The sequence below is a fragment of the Mustela nigripes genome, chromosome 14, assembly GCF_022355385.1.
Source record: "Mustela nigripes isolate SB6536 chromosome 14, MUSNIG.SB6536, whole genome shotgun sequence".
Taxonomy (NCBI): domain Eukaryota; kingdom Metazoa; phylum Chordata; class Mammalia; order Carnivora; family Mustelidae; genus Mustela; species Mustela nigripes.
In genome coordinates, this window is record NC_081570.1 from 105,462,942 (window position 1) to 105,477,305 (window position 14,364).

Below are 14,364 nucleotides of genomic sequence, written 5' to 3' on the forward strand. Positions count from 1 at the left end.
TACTTGTGATCTCTCTCTGTGTGTCAAAATAAATAAATAAACTCATTAATTAATTAATTCTTGGTTTTATTTATTTTTTTTAGATAAACCTTTTTTTTGTTTGTTTTTTTCAAATTTATTTGTCAGAGAGAGAGTGAGCAAGCACAGGCAGACAGAGAGGCAGGCAGAGTCAGAGGGAGAAGCAGTCTCCCTGCTGAGCAAGGAGTCCGACGTGGGACTCGATCCCAGGACGCTGGGATCATGACCTGAGCCGAAGGCAGCTGCTTAACCAACTGAGCCACCCAGGCGACCCCATTTTATTTTTTTTTTAAGATTTTATTTATTTATTTGACAGAGATCACAAGTAGGCAGAGAGGCAGGCAGAGAGGGGGGGGGGAGGGAAACAGGTCCCTTGCCAAGCAGAGAGCCCGATGGAGGGCTCGATTCCAGGACCCTGGGATCTTGACCTGAGCGGAAGGCAGAGGCTTTAACACACTGAGCCACCCAGGTGCCCCTAATTCTTGGTTTTTAAAAAATTCCTGAGACAACCAGGAGGTGGCGCCTACAGGTTTAGGGGAAGCTGAATTAGAATTTCAGCTTCTGGAAGGGAACTCTGACCTGGCTAGGTCATTCTGTCCAGGCCCACTCTTTACCCCCAGGAAATAAATGTCTCCACTTTTCTTCTTTTCTGTTTCTGTATTTCTCTCTATTAACTATCCTGATTCCCAAGATGTCTAGTTTACACTTTATGCCTTGTACTCTTCTTAGACGAGAGGGGTGGGGCTTTGGGGGAACCTCAAAATATAAACTGCACTTTGGAAGGGAAAAAATAATTCTGAGGGTGATGATGAGAAAACGAAGGAAACTATATCTGCCTAATAGTTTTGCATCGCAGATCAATGAGGGTGGGGGTGCCAGGAAGGCATGGTGGCTCCTGCCTGGGCAGGCACTGATGAGCCAGGCGCATGCATTATTCTGTTCATTTGGCTTTTCTCCTGCTCCCTTATTTAGCTTCTGCTCCCTTTGTTTTGGCTATTTCTTGCTCCTTGGCGGAGGGGCCAGCGCAGAGGGAGCTCAAATGGGCACATCCTCAGGCGGGTGACTCTGGCGAAGGGCGCGGAGGAGAAAGAGGTCTCAATGCCTGGCTGGAAATTATTTCACATTCTCTAATGGGGGATTTAGGATGTACATTCCGATCGGGATTTCCAGTCCCGTGGGGAAACAGGCACCAGCCCACATTCCTGAGACCCAGCAGCCGCCATGCTCTACACATCCAGCTCCCAGTGGTAGATTTCACTCAGTCCCACAGGTCGGGCCCCTTGGCTCTTTGTTGAGCGGGAGGGAAGACCCTGGGCCCCACTTCCAACTAGATCACATGGTCTCTCAGCTCCCTCCCCTCCCTTTCTCTAAAGTCCGCCTTTTTTTTTTTTTTTTTTACGGTGGTAATGATTGTTTCAGAGGTCTCACCCATCTCTCCTCCTGCCCTGGTCTCCCTGCCAAGGGTCAGTGTCCTCTTCAATGACAAAAGCCGCCCTAGATCTGGGCTCCCTGGGGAGGGAGGTGGCTGGGTCTGGCAGTTGGAGCCGCTGTCTCTCCATGGTGCTGCTGCAGCCCCTCCCCCGCTGGGCACACAAATGGGCTTTATACAGCAAACAAAACCACCCCCCCACCCACCCAGGCCACACAGGCACGTGGACCCAGGCCTCACCGTGGGAAGGGGGTGGTGACAGGCGCATTAAGAGATCGCTCCAAACAAGTTCTCTTGCCTCACTTCTCTTCTTTATTTTCCACAAGCTGGGTTTTAGCCCTGGACTTCCTACCCTTCACCTGCACCCTGGGTCTCCAACTCCTATCTTGGAACTCTGGACTCTCCATTCCGAGGCAGCTCCGCTTCTGCCGGGGACAGGGAGCAGGGCTTCCCGCCCTCTGCCCCAGGCCACCCAGAGGAGTTGCTCCTCCGAAAATGAGGGCCTGGACTGGACCCCCAAGCCCTCCTTCCATGCCCCAGGCCTGCTCTAGGGGACACCCACCTGGCCAGTGCCCATGAGAAGAGCAGAGGAAGGAAGAGCTAAACCCCAGCTGCGCTCCTGAGCCAGGGCCAGGGCTCCCCGTGAACCGGCTGCACGCTCCAGCTCCGCATGCCTAATAGGCTATTTAAGGAGCTGTTCGCCAGCAACCCAGGCAGCACCCCCCCACCACCACGTACACTCATCCAGAGCCACCTTAAAAGCGGGAGGCAATTGTGAAGTCACCGGCCAGCAAGTGGAGTGAAGACTGTAGAGGTAGATTAAATAAGAGAGAGAGGAAGCGAGACATTTGTCCCAGGGATCCCAAACCCTACGCTATCCTGAAAACCAAATCCCCTGGATTTGGAGACAGAGACAGAGACACAGACACAGAGACAGAGACACAGAGACAGCTAGAGAAAAAGAGATAAATAAAATCAGCTCAGCTCCAAGAAACTCCTCTCTCACTCTTTCCCGCTCTGTCCCTCCCTCCCTCTCTGTCGTCCCCCCCCCACCCCCGTTTCTTGGCCAACCCTAGCCCTCTATTCCCCAAACTCCCAGTACCTGCTTCTTCCGGGGATACCATGTTGTTCTTCACTCTCCTGCTGGAGGTGATTTGGATCCTGGCTGCTGAAGGGGGTAGGTACATCTGGATATCTGTGTGTCTGACTGTGCTGATGTCCAAAAGCTGCCAGGTTTACTTAATGGAGTGGGGGGGGGAGCGGAGAGGGGGCGGAAGAGGGAGAGATATAAAAGGAAGACTAGGAGCTTGAATAATAATGGACTCCGGGATGTGGGAGAAGAGAGAGGAGTGGGGAAAAGAGCACTTTCCTTCTTTCCCTTTTGCCTATCCAGCCTTGCTGTTTGTGGGGATGGGGGGAGGGTTGGGGAGCTAGCTGGGGAACAGGATGTGGACACACACTGCAGGAATCTCCTTGCAAGCTACAGATTCTCTCCGCACTCTTTCCTGCACTGCCCTAGTCCCAGGCAACCCTCCTGGGCCTTCTTTATTTCTGATCTCCCTCAACTGAGGGAGCCAAGGAGGTAGGGCGTAAAAAAATAGAGAGGACTGATGGGGGTGGGGGGATACCCTTGCGCCTCCTGACTAACTCAGACCCTGATCCTCACTCATGAACCTCATGGCCAATGTCCATGCTTGATTCTATGGAGCCTTCCCAGTATCTCCCTGAAAGCAGTAGCAATAATAGCATTGTTGGGCCTTTACAGCCTACAAAGGATTTTCAGAAGCTCCCAGGAGATAAGGAGAACAGGCCTCAGGGCTCCCAAGAGAGTCCCCAGGACCCCTACCCCCTCATTTTTGTGTTACCTATGCCTAGCACAGTCGCGGTACACAGTAAGTGTGTAATTAAGATCCCTTGAAGGAGCAGGGTGAGGGCAAGGGCCTGGAGAGCAGAAGAGGACTGCAGGGAGGATGAAGGAGTGAGGGGCCGCCAAATGGAGAGTTGGAAAGTACATCTGAGGGAAAAGAAAAAACCAGGGAAAGAAGAGGAAGAGGTGAAAAACCAGCAGGTCGAGGATTTGGCGGGAGGGGAAAGGCAAGGCTGTGAGCCTGCCGCAGACTGAATGCGGAATTCAAGTTAACCGAGAGTCCCATGGAGCTGGTGAGGGAGAGGCTGCCTCCAGCCCTGCCCCTTGGGCTGCCTTTCAGAGTTGTCTGAACCAGGGGATGGGTGAGAAAAGAGCCCAAGGATGAGATCCAGGATGTCTCAGAAGTCTGAGGAATTTGAGGGAGTGAGAGAGATCGGAAGGAATTTAGGATGTTTTTCCCCCAGAGCTTGAATTTGAACTAGAATGGGAATAAAAGAGAGAAAACCTGGGGGAAAGCCTTCCTTTTCCCGCTGAAGCCCTTTGGCCCTGGGTGAGACTGGACCAGAAGCACCCCCTACCCCCACCTCAGGCTTTCGGCCTGAGATAGGACTGCACGGGAGCCTGGCATGTGACCCAGTTGGCAGCTCTCTGTTCTGCACACAATGCCTCACTTTCAGCCTGTGTCTGCCAGCCTGGCTGCCAGTGCCCACCCACGACCACCCTCAACGTGGCGTGGACCTGCCCCGACTCCCACCTTCCCTAGCCATCTGGGGATCTAGAGAGCCGAGGCTCCTGGTAATGGGCAAAGTTTCCTTTAGAGCTCCTAGGACACGAAGGACTTGAATGTTAATTCACAGCCAAGGGCCTCGCCTCAGGCCAGGACGGACGGGGTGCTTCAAACCCAATGAATAACGGCTCTTCTCCCCTGGGGAGCAGCATCCGTCCTCCGCCCCCCCACCCCAAGCCTCCTTCCCCGCACACAACCTTCCTCCCCTCCCACTCCCCAGTTCTAGTCTCTCTCTTCCAAATCCTCTGTCCACACCCTCACCTCACCCTAATCTTCTAAGTGTCGGACTGGCTTGGCTCTGGCGGGAGCTAAGGGAGGGCGGGGCAAGCTGTACTTTTGGATCGGGGTTAATTTTAGTCTCCGGGCTCTACCTATTCCTTTCTCCTCCCCCCTCTGCTCAGCAAGCTCCCTAGCCGCGGGGCTGGTGATTTTAAATAGGGCCCCCGACCTTTCCGGCGAGGTGTCCGGTTTCAGGGCTTCCTCCGAGAAGTGCTCTGGGAGGAGGGTGGGGAAAGAAGAAAGGGAGAAGAGAGGGAGGTGGGGCGGCGCAGTGTCCGCGGGAGGGAGAGGGCTGGCGGCCACCCTACTCTCTCTGCCTTGCAGGTCAACACTGGACATACGAGGGTGAGAGCAGAACCCAGGGCCTTCCGCTACCCCTTTCGCACTGGGAACTCTTCACCTGCCGGGAAGACTTCTTTCGAGTGGGTGGGGAGTTGCCTTTAGCTTCCGACCCCAGCTTCTCCCTCCCCCAGACCCCCAGGCCCTACCTTTTACATATATGACTCCTAGACCCGGTTCTGTCAAATCCCACACCTCCGGATTCAGCAGAAAGGCCAGTGATGTCCTCAGTCAGTGTGTGTGGGGATGAGGGAGCTGGAGTGGAGAGGAAACCAGGTAGGGAAAGGAACACTGATCTTAGCTGCCCATCCACCACTTCTTGGCGCCTTTTCTGACCTCAGAGATCCTACTTAATCTGGAATCGAGACAGAGCCTGAGGTCCATCCAGGAGGCTGGCAGGATAGTTGGTGACCCTGACAGAGGTGGACTCAATTCCTTTGAATTTCTGACTAATAAGCAAATTCCAGAGTCAATGCAAAGTCCTGTGTGAGAGCGAAAAGAAGGAACGGAATCCCCAGGCCACTTCCTGGGGGGACCCCAAGAATCATTCATCATTCTAGGATCATTTTATTTCCCTAGCTTTCCTGCTTTGGCTCTAGTCCCACCTTTCCAGGCATGCAGGTTTTCTATCCATCCCTTTTCCTTTCATTCAGCTTTCTTGTCCCCAAACTACAGGTAAGTAAAAGCCACTACTCTTATCTATCAGACAAGCGGGGGAATCATCACTGTCTCAGGGAAGGTGAAGGGTGCTGCTGCATCAAGTCCACCAGGGACCCCTTCCTCACATAGCCCTACACCTGGGGTCTTCACCAAAGGTTGGGGTGGGAGGGGGTTCCTGAAGGGTGGCTGGGGCTTGGAAGGCAGGACAAATGACCATGGTAATCTCCACCAGGCCCACATGGTCAAGACCACTGGCCAGCCTCTTACCCTGAATGTGGAAGCAATGCCCAATCCCCCATCAATATCCAGACAGACAGTGTGACTTTCGATCCTGAGTTACGTCCCCTGCAGCCCCATGGATATGACCAGCCTAGCACTGAGCCTTTGGACCTGCACAATAATGGCCACACAGGTAAAAAGCCCAGGCTCCACGGAGGGATAAACTCCAGTTCCAATCTTAGGAGTCAGGGAAAAGAAGCATTTGCCTAGCTTCTAAATTCTCAGAAGGCTTCATCTACAAATCTGGAGGTACGAAAGCCAAAGGTGGGGAGTGAATGTTTACAATCAGGGTGGATTTAGCATCATAACCTCAACTTGATCCTCACTGAGAAAGGGAAAGATATGCTAGGAAAGCGGTGGTAGGAAGGACTGGGTGCCACTGGGGAACGGAGGTAGAAAAGGCTGGCCCGAGTCTCCTAAGAAACAGTGGCATCAGAGGGGTATGAATGTCTCCACACTCCTCCCCCAACCCTAGCTTGCTCTCTTGTCATCACAGTGCAACTCTCTCTGCCCTCTACCATGTATCTGGAGGGACTTCCCCGAAAATATGTAGCTGCCCAGCTCCACCTGCACTGGGGCAAGACAGGATCACTGGGTGGATCAGAGCACCAGATCAACAGTGAAGCCACCGCTGCTGAGGTACCGGGGAGCAAAGCATGGACTGGGACATAGCGACGGGCATGGTTGGTGCCAGGGAAAGGAAGAATCTGGAAACTGGGGAAAGTCATACTTGGAGAATAAGGCCAACCTTCGTGGGACAGGTTTAGGGCACTCTGGAGGTGGTGGTGGTGGCTAGGGTCAAAGCATTTGGGAAGGGGTAATGGAGAAACATTAAATGACTTAATTCTCTCTCCCCTCCCTCAGCTCCACATTGTACATTATGATTCTGATTCCTATGACAGCTTGAGTGAGGCTGCTCCAAAGCCCCAGGGGCTGGCTGTCTTGGGCATCCTCATTGAGGTCAGTGGCCCCCCAGACCCTCCCAGGTTTCTCTCCAATCTCTCTACACCCTCCAGTCCTATTCTCCCCATGTCTATTGCTACTTTCCCTAGGCTAGTCAGCAACCCACTCTGTCAATTTATTCTATATGTGAACATCATACTTCAAACGGGGACTCATTCCAAACTCTCTCCCTTTCCAGGTGGGTGAGACCAAGAATCCAGTTTATGAACACATTCTGAGTCACTTGCATGAAATTAGGCATAAAGGTGAGCCTGTGAGATTGGACCTCAGGGGTACTTGCCCAAAAAGGCCTATGAGGTCTAGGATGACAATGAGTTAGGGGCCAGAGGTTTTGCTTCTGGGAGCTCTATCTAGGTAAGCTGGGGTACAGTGAGGGAAAGAGGAGTCCTAGTCTGTTCTCCTCTAGATCAGAAGACTTTGGTGCCTCCCTTCAACGTGGGAGAGTTGCTCCCCCCACGGCGGGACCAGTTCTTTCGCTACAACGGCTCACTCACCACACCCCCCTGCTATCAGAGTGTGCTGTGGACAGTCTTCAATCAAAGGGCTCAGATCTCGGTGGAACAGGTGAGTCGTGGAGAGGTGAGGCAGCAGGAACATAACCTCAGACCCTATCCTGCTCCACATAATAACAATTCTCCCCTCAACCCACCCTTCTACTCCTCAGCTGAAAGAGCTTCAGGAGACGTTGTTTTCCACGGAAGAGGAGCCCTCTAAGCTCCTGGTACAGAACTACCGAGCCCCCCAGCCTCTCAATCAGCGAACAGTCTCTGCGTCTTTCATCCAAGGTGACTGCACCGGGCTTGGAAAAGGAGATGGGAAATTGCGGGGCACAGCAACAGGAACTAGGGCCCCCTGGGAAGAAAAGAAAGGCTGGGAGGGAAAGGGGTTTCTAGGACTTGCTTGGACTAGGACTACCACCAGTCCCTTGAGTGCCAAGTGATGATCTCCCCCACCATGGAGGCATAGTGTGCTGCTCCCAGCTGGAATGGGGCACTCAAGTCCCACTGACCAGCGTCTTCTTCCCTTACAGTGCAATCCTCCTATACTACAGGTAAGACACCCTGAACCAAGTGGGGGCTGGGGGGGGCACACCACAGTGAACAAGGCAAAGTCTCGGTATCTTTGTCACTCTTAGGATGACACCTTCCGTGTTTGTCTCTCTCAGGCGAAATGCTGAGTCTAGGAGTGGGAATCTTAGTTGGCTGTCTTTGCCTTCTACTGGCTGTTTATTTCATCGCTAGGAAGATCCGGTGAGGTCCTACTTTCCATTCCTTCAGTCCTTTCTTTTCTACTGAAAGCACTCTATTCTATCTGTAATCTGTTTCACCTAGGACACTAGTAATTTCCACGAACTATTCCCCCTTCCAGGAAGAAGAGGCTGGGAAATGGGAAAAGTGTGGTCTTCACCTCAGCACCAGCCACAGAGGCGTAGATCCCCTCTCCCGACCCCCAACCCCCGCCCCATTGCCAACATCATGGATGCCTTCCCCTTGTGCCAATCGGAGAGCTTCTAAAATGAGGTGCAGGGGCTGGTCAGAAAATACTCTAAGAGTAGTGGGCAGAGACACCTCCTTCCTCCAGACAGCCCCTACAGAGAGGCACAGACAGGCACTGGTTCATGGACTAAGCAGAGCCTTCGACCTCTCGAAGTGTACAGATCAGGACAACCCTATGTTGACAATGCAGATGGCAAATTGTGTTTAGCTGTGGAGGAAGTTGGGGATGTACCTCCCAAAGTCCTCCACCCCCTTACCTTTATGTCTTTTCCCCCAGATATAGGGCAGGACCTACCCTTAGGAAAAAGAGCTGCTGCTGTTGGGGGTTTATTTTTCTTTTTTCTTTTTTCTTTTTTTTTTTTTTTTGCTCAATATATCTGGAAATGAAAATTTCTAATCCCACCTCTGGTCTTCCTTTGGGGCTCTTGAGAGTGGAGGAGTTCCTTAATCCCTCAGGTGGCAGAGGTTGGCAAAGGACAGGGGAAAAGAAGCATAGGTAAATGACTCTTTTTACCCCAGTCCAGCAAGGGGAGATCTGCCTCTGGAAAATACTTAACCCAAAGTTCCTGACATGTGAGAGCGCCAGCCCAGATTTCTGTCCTCATACCAAAGCTATGCTGGAGGGAATCAGAGGTTGCCAGATAAGGCAGGAGGTTGGATAAGAGATGTGGGAGGGCAGAGGTTTCGATTAACATGTTATCCCCTCCCTTAAAAGCCAAGTTCCCCCACAATTATAAAGTCCTTTTTATTAGTCAAAATCACAATCACCTTGATTAAAAGGATGCAATATGCCATCCTCAGCAGAAAATGGTACAGTTTATAGAAAACCTCCCCACCCCCCTTCCCATCCCCCAATTAAAAACTAGAAAAAAATCTGCCCTCCTTCCCTGTGATGTCATGGTAGTCTGACTTCTCCAGTGGCATTGCAGCTCTGGAGTGGGCCAGCTCACCGCAGCACCCTCCACTTCACCTTGGGGAGGGGAGGGATGCTGGTGGTCAAGGAGGTTAAAACATTAGTTCCAGTAATACCAGTTTCCCCAAACATGCACTTCCTTCTTTTCCCCAAGGCCTGGGACAAAGGGGAAAGGTGGATAGATATAAGCCCCACCATGAGGAGCAATTTGGGGAGGAAAAATATAGTTCAAGGATGTTAGAAGAATTCCAACACACCTCTTCCCTCCCCCACTCAAAAAAAAAAAAAGAAGAAAGAAAGAAAGAAAAAGAAAAAGGCAGTTTGGGGTCTTTATCACACCAAAAATGGTTCCCCTCAGACCTGAGAAAAAGACCAAGACGCCCAGTCTGGGGAGGAGGTACTGGGAAACTGAGAGCTCGTCTACCCTTGAGCTTCCATTAATTTCATCTCCACAGCAACGGCTAAGCTAGGTCCCTTTTCTTGGCAACCTGCACTGTCCAGGACTGGAGATGGAGAAATACAGGGCGAGGAGATCAGGAGGGCACCCCAGGCCTAGGGGTCCCCCCCACGTTCCCTCAGTCCTCGGGTGGGATGCGCAGGGCAGAATACACCATCACCCGACTGTCTTCCTGCCGGCGGCCTGCAGAGGGGAAGGGGGGTGAGTCTTGCGCAGGGCGAGAGCAGAGCACTGACACATGGGGAGTCCTGGACAACGAGGGGGGGTCCCCAAATGGTGGGGATAAGTACAGATTCAAACCCACCAGTCACTGACTGGCTGAACCCAGGCTGCTCCTGGTGAAGCCTAGAGACTAAAGGTGACGAGTGGACAAAGCAAAACCCTGAAGGTGGTGGGATGGACCGACGAGGAGACAGAATGGTGGGCAATGGACCCGGGCTAGGGCTGGGCTCAGTCATGGGCAGTGGGAAGGCAGGTGGGATCTGTCAGGCGATCAGTCCAGGTAGTCAGTCCTTACACAAGAGGCTGCGCTGGATACTTCGGAGAGAACCTCCAGCTGTGATGAAGGCCCAAAGCCCCATGGAAACAGTGACTGCATAGATGGGCAGCAGGCTAGCCTCATACCAGGGGTTCAGGAATGTCTAGGGATAGGGTAAGAGTAGAAAAGAAGTTAGTTTCTCCCTCTGCCTAATCCCCACATTCTCTTCATGCCTTTCACCTAAACCTCCCCCCCCCCCCAGTTGGCTCACTCAACCCTCCCCACCCCTCCCCCTCCCCCATCCTTCCCTTCAGGGTACCAACATCTTATGGTTTAAGAGGACTTTTGATTTTTAGCTACCCCAGAGGTTTCTCACCCTCCTGCTCCTCTCAGCCATTTGTATTACAGTTGGACTAATCCATTCAAACTCCTCCCAGAGCATCCCCGGAGCAGGTTATACAACTGATGCTGAGGTGAGAGACTTCTAGACACTTACCTTTCTGCTGCGCCTCTCTAGGTACGTTTTAAAATGTTAAGAAGTGAGAATCTATCACCCCTCCACCCCACTCACCATTAAAGTTTTTTCTCTCTAACTCAGTCCGGTATCCCCAACTCACCAGTCCTGATGTCAGTAGGTGACTCCCAACCACCAGGCCCAAAGCCCAGTACCGTCTCCTCTCACAGGCATCAAAGAACACAACTCCCCAAAAGGTATGGAGCAGGATAATGGCTGCTGTCAGAAAGGCTGCAGGGAGGGAGATGGGGATGAGCTACATCCCTCATCTTCTCCCAGCCTCCTGAGATGTTGAGCCAAAGAGGTCTCCCAGTGAAGGCTAATAAACCAGATCAAGGCCAAGGATGGATAGGGCAGGAAGGCAAGCAGGAAAGCAGACCTTACCTGAAGTCAGGAAGTAATAGGGTGAGTCTCCATGGATGCCAACCACACCTGGCCCAAGTGCATCAGCCAAAATATTGATAACAGAGAAGACACCACTGATGATACCGAAGGAAAGACCAGAAACTGGGGGGAAGGAGGGTCTCATCAATGTTACAGATCTCTATAACCTGATTATCAGTGATCCCGCCCCATTCCCAGTGGCAATTCCCCCACACCTACTCTCCCCTCCAAACCACTTCTCCTTGGAAGTCAAGTATGAAGGAAAAGCAGCAGCCACTTAGAACACGTGGATGTTTTTTACTTCCCCGGGAGAGAGGGGGTGTCCAACTCCCTCCTCCAGTCCCTCTCCCTTGGCTCACCATAGGCCATCTGGCGGATGGAGATGGGTGATCTTCCGTCCTCACTCAGCGATGCTAACCCCTCATCTGCCTTCCTGGGATGGGGCAGGGTGGGGTGGGGTAGGGGAAATATGAGGGAGGGCAGGAATGCTCCTTTCCCTCTAACGTCCTCCCTTTAGTGCCTCCTCTTCCAAACCCACCACCCAGCATTTTACCCCACTTCTCATAGTGCAGTCCTCTGCCCTTCTCCCCTCGGAACCATCCCATCTTCTTACTTAAGCAGCTTGTAGTAGGCAAAGCGGAACACCTCCTGTAGAAGGACGGAGACCGCAGCACCAAAAATCAGGAGGCCATACTGGAGCCGGGCATCTGACCGGTCGGTCACATGGACCAAGATGAACCAGACCACAGAGGCCAAGAGCAAGGAGACCAGCCAGAAAAATGCCCTAAGGAAAGACAAGGGCAATCAGGTCAGGGTAGGAAGAGCCAGAGAAATCAAGGAGGTGGAACCAATCAAGGCTGCAGCATGGAAAGTGGAAGTTACACTTCCGGATGGTCAGAGAGACTGGGAGGAGATAGGATCGGTGTCTCCACCAAGGTAGTCATGTAGGGATCTGGACGCAGGGGAAGGGATAGAAATCTGATTAATGAGTCTTCAGAGCGATGGAAGCCAGAATGTACACGCGCAGTAGCGAGGGGTATCCGTTCCTGGATCCTCCCGGAGGCCGCCGGAGGTCAGCACAACCCCCTCACGAGTCTTGGCCTTGGGCCTCCTCTGACGTCGTCGGGAGGAGTATAGGAGGAATCTGTGCAATCCCTGGAAGGCGGAAACCAACTGCGGGAAAGGGCAAATCATCTACACCCCTCACTCGACGCTTTCCAATCTTCACCTCCGACTTGACTCCCCCAACTCAGGCTCCCAAGCTTGCCCAGCCCCTTCCGGATCCCTCTCTCTCTCTCTCTCTCTCTCTCTCTCTGGCGCCCTCCCGCGTCTCGTCGACCCCCTACTCACCCCGCGACCAGGATGATGACGCGAAGAGGGTCCCCAGCCACAGTGATCAAGAAAAGCGCAAAGGCTGGGCCGAAAGCGACGAAAGTGCATCCGAAAAACACTGCGGCCCCCATGGCTGGGCAGCAGGGGGCGGAGTGGAAAGCCTGGCCGAGAGGGGTGGATGGGGGCAGGAAGCCAGCTGGGGAGTCCGCTTGGGGTGGCGACGCGACCCCGTGAGGGGCGCGGTGCAATGTCACCCCCGGACCCCGGGGAAGGGGAGGGGGGACACCGAAACCCCAGATACAGGTCCGCGCGACTTCCTCTACGGAAGCCGAAGAGGTAACAAACCCCTGCCGCAACCCCATGGCCACCTCCCATCCAATCCCCACCCACCGAAGGCCAATGGAGACTCGGCGGGGGCGGAGCTGCGGGAGCGGGGCAGTACTACCTGCTGGGAGTTGTAGTCCTTCTGCCCTACTGAGCCTTCGACCCGCGTTCTGGGAGTGGCTCGGCCGGTCAAAGAAGGGAGTGGGTTGGGACCGGCCTGGGTTCCTGGGTCCCGTTGGGCCTTGCCTGCGGCTTTCTTTCGTTATTTTGTAGAAGAGTGGTAGCAATTCTACGTCTTCGTGAAGAGATGCAGGGGGGCGGGGGCGGGGTGGGGGGCAGATCCTGTTGGAACCTAAAGGACAAATACAAAGAAGCACAGGATAGAGGGTGCAGGGAGATAGGGACGGGTATTGTTCTTACTTGAATGAGAGGAAATGGGCTAGAGCTACTGCCTAAGAGATGAAGGTTAGACTTAAAAGTAAGATTCTTTTAACAGGCTAGTATAGGAAACATGCAATTCAGTGGGTATATCGCTAATGAAGCCTTCATCTGTCATGACCAGTGAATCAGAAGAATAGGAGCCTGGGAAGCAATGTTAGGAAGGACGTTACCTGGCCTTTGGTGTTAAGATTCAAAGTTAAGACTGTTTGTAAAAAAGCAATTCAAGCTATGGGGTTGAAGGAAAATCACACACACACACACACACACACACACATACACACACACCAGCCAAGTCATACAGTTCCTTTTAGGTCACACTTCCTCCATTTATTTTCTGAAAATGAACCTCAGTGGTATCTTTTCCTTAGGCTGGTGGAATGCACAGTGGCTGTGTGTATCACAGTGAGAGAAAATTAAAGTAGGAGAAGAGGGTATTGTGACCTCATTTGGATGGGGCTAGGGTCTGCCTTTAGAAAGGATATTTAGGTAAAAGAGTACCAGGACGGGAAAGTGAGGACATCTGGAAAATTGTTTTTGAGAGACTATCAAAGTATCAAAAAACCACAGAAACTGTTCAAAGGGAACCAGGCTTCCTTTCCTTCCTGGAAATGACTTATGACTTAATGCATATGGGTACATCCACATAAGCATTTTACATTTTTTTCCAGGAAATTCTTAAAAGGAGCTGAAGGAATAGGTTGTGTAGATTTACATGGAAAACACCATAATCAAGCAAATCCTCTCCCCAAAAGGCTCAGAGGATGGAAACATCCTGGCCAGTGCTCAAAACTCCAGTATGTCTTGCTTCTGAGCCTAACAGGCTGAGTCAGGGGAAGAGATAGGAGTGAGACAACTTTTCTTATCTCTCTTTAGAGCTATTACCACAGCACCTTCTGACGGAGGAGAGCAGGCACCTAAACCTGTCTTGTCCACAAGTGGTTCCACAGAGACCCTCATAGCACCTGGCTCTTAGTAGATGTTGAATAGAAACTTACCAACTTCCTCTTAAAAAACATAACGACGCTCATCCCCTTGCCAGTAAGACCCTGCGTTGCCTATCAGACCAGGCCTAGCATATACGTTACTAAATGTTTCTTAGTTGAATGAAATGGAAAGGGGAAATACAAAAGCAGAGAAAACAGTGAGAGGACCCTCTATCCCTGTGGGCTGGAATAAGGGAGCATACCAAGTGACTGAAAGTGGGAGGACGGGGGCATCTATATGGGAAAAGAGGCTGTTTCCTCCCTTCTTCCATCCTATATCCAGGAAGTAGAGAAAGAAATGAAATGAGGTCAGTACTCACTAGAGAGGAAATAACTAGCCTTGGCTGAGAGATTTTTATCAGAAGTAATGTAGTAAGTGCTTTGAGTATCAGACAATGATGTTGATATTGCTCCTGTACTT

The 14,364-nt window shown here is 52.1% G+C and overlaps 2 protein-coding genes across 4 annotated transcripts; one reads left to right on the forward strand and one right to left on the reverse strand.

The window, feature by feature from the left end:
- The first annotated feature begins 1,717 nt into the window (after positions 1-1,717).
- Positions 1,718-8,947, forward strand: CA14 (carbonic anhydrase 14). 3 transcript variants are annotated; one of them, XM_059376022.1, is made up of 12 exons: positions 1,720-2,261; positions 2,524-2,624; positions 4,705-4,725; positions 5,612-5,791; positions 6,155-6,297; positions 6,523-6,618; positions 6,800-6,866; positions 7,028-7,185; positions 7,286-7,406; positions 7,652-7,672; positions 7,787-7,871; positions 7,990-8,947. In XM_059376022.1, exons 2-12 carry the CDS (start codon positions 2,570-2,572, stop codon positions 8,051-8,053), a joined length of 1,011 nt encoding a protein of 336 aa, XP_059232005.1. In that variant the 5' UTR covers positions 1,720-2,261; positions 2,524-2,569; the 3' UTR covers positions 8,054-8,947. The 3 variants fall into 3 exon arrangements, with proteins under 3 accessions (XP_059232006.1, XP_059232005.1, XP_059232004.1); XM_059376021.1 differs by having other exon boundaries at positions 1,720-2,624; XM_059376023.1 differs by lacking the exon at positions 4,705-4,725 and having other exon boundaries at positions 1,718-2,624.
- A 398-nt stretch (positions 8,948-9,345) lies between these two features.
- On the reverse strand, positions 9,346-12,581 carry APH1A (aph-1 homolog A, gamma-secretase subunit). The gene is made up of 7 exons (XM_059376020.1): positions 12,214-12,581; positions 11,477-11,647; positions 11,223-11,296; positions 10,864-10,986; positions 10,583-10,710; positions 10,005-10,128; positions 9,346-9,670 (listed from the first exon to the last, which is right to left on the reverse strand). The coding sequence occupies exons 1-7, from the start codon at positions 12,555-12,557 to the stop codon at positions 9,606-9,608; spliced, it is 1,029 nt and encodes a 342-aa protein (XP_059232003.1). The 5' UTR covers positions 12,558-12,581; the 3' UTR covers positions 9,346-9,605.
- Positions 12,582-14,364: the final 1,783 nt, after the last annotated feature.

What these genes read in the sequence shown, in the direction of transcription:
- CA14 (XM_059376021.1), top strand. Translation starts at nt 2,570, where the DNA reads ATGTTGTTCTTCACTCTCCTGCTGGAGGTGATTTGGATCCTGGCTGCT. An exon ending in TCAACACTGGACATACGAGG is followed by an intron (nt 4,726 to 5,611) that starts GTGAGAGCAGAA and finishes AATCTCCACCAG; the next exon opens with GCCCACATGGTCAAGACCAC. An exon ending in GTGAAGCCACCGCTGCTGAG is followed by an intron (nt 6,298 to 6,522) that starts GTACCGGGGAGC and finishes CCCCTCCCTCAG; the next exon opens with CTCCACATTGTACATTATGA.
- APH1A (XM_059376020.1), bottom strand. Translation starts at nt 12,557, where the DNA reads ATGGGGTTGCGGCAGGGGTTTGTTACCTCTTCGGCTTCCGTAGAGGAA. An exon ending in CTATTACTTCCTGACTTCAG is followed by an intron (nt 10,711 to 10,863) that starts GTAAGGTCTGCT and finishes CCCTCCCTGCAG; the next exon opens with CCTTTCTGACAGCAGCCATT. An exon ending in ACCTACTGACATCAGGACTG is followed by an intron (nt 10,129 to 10,582) that starts GTGAGTTGGGGA and finishes CCCTATCCCTAG; the next exon opens with ACATTCCTGAACCCCTGGTA.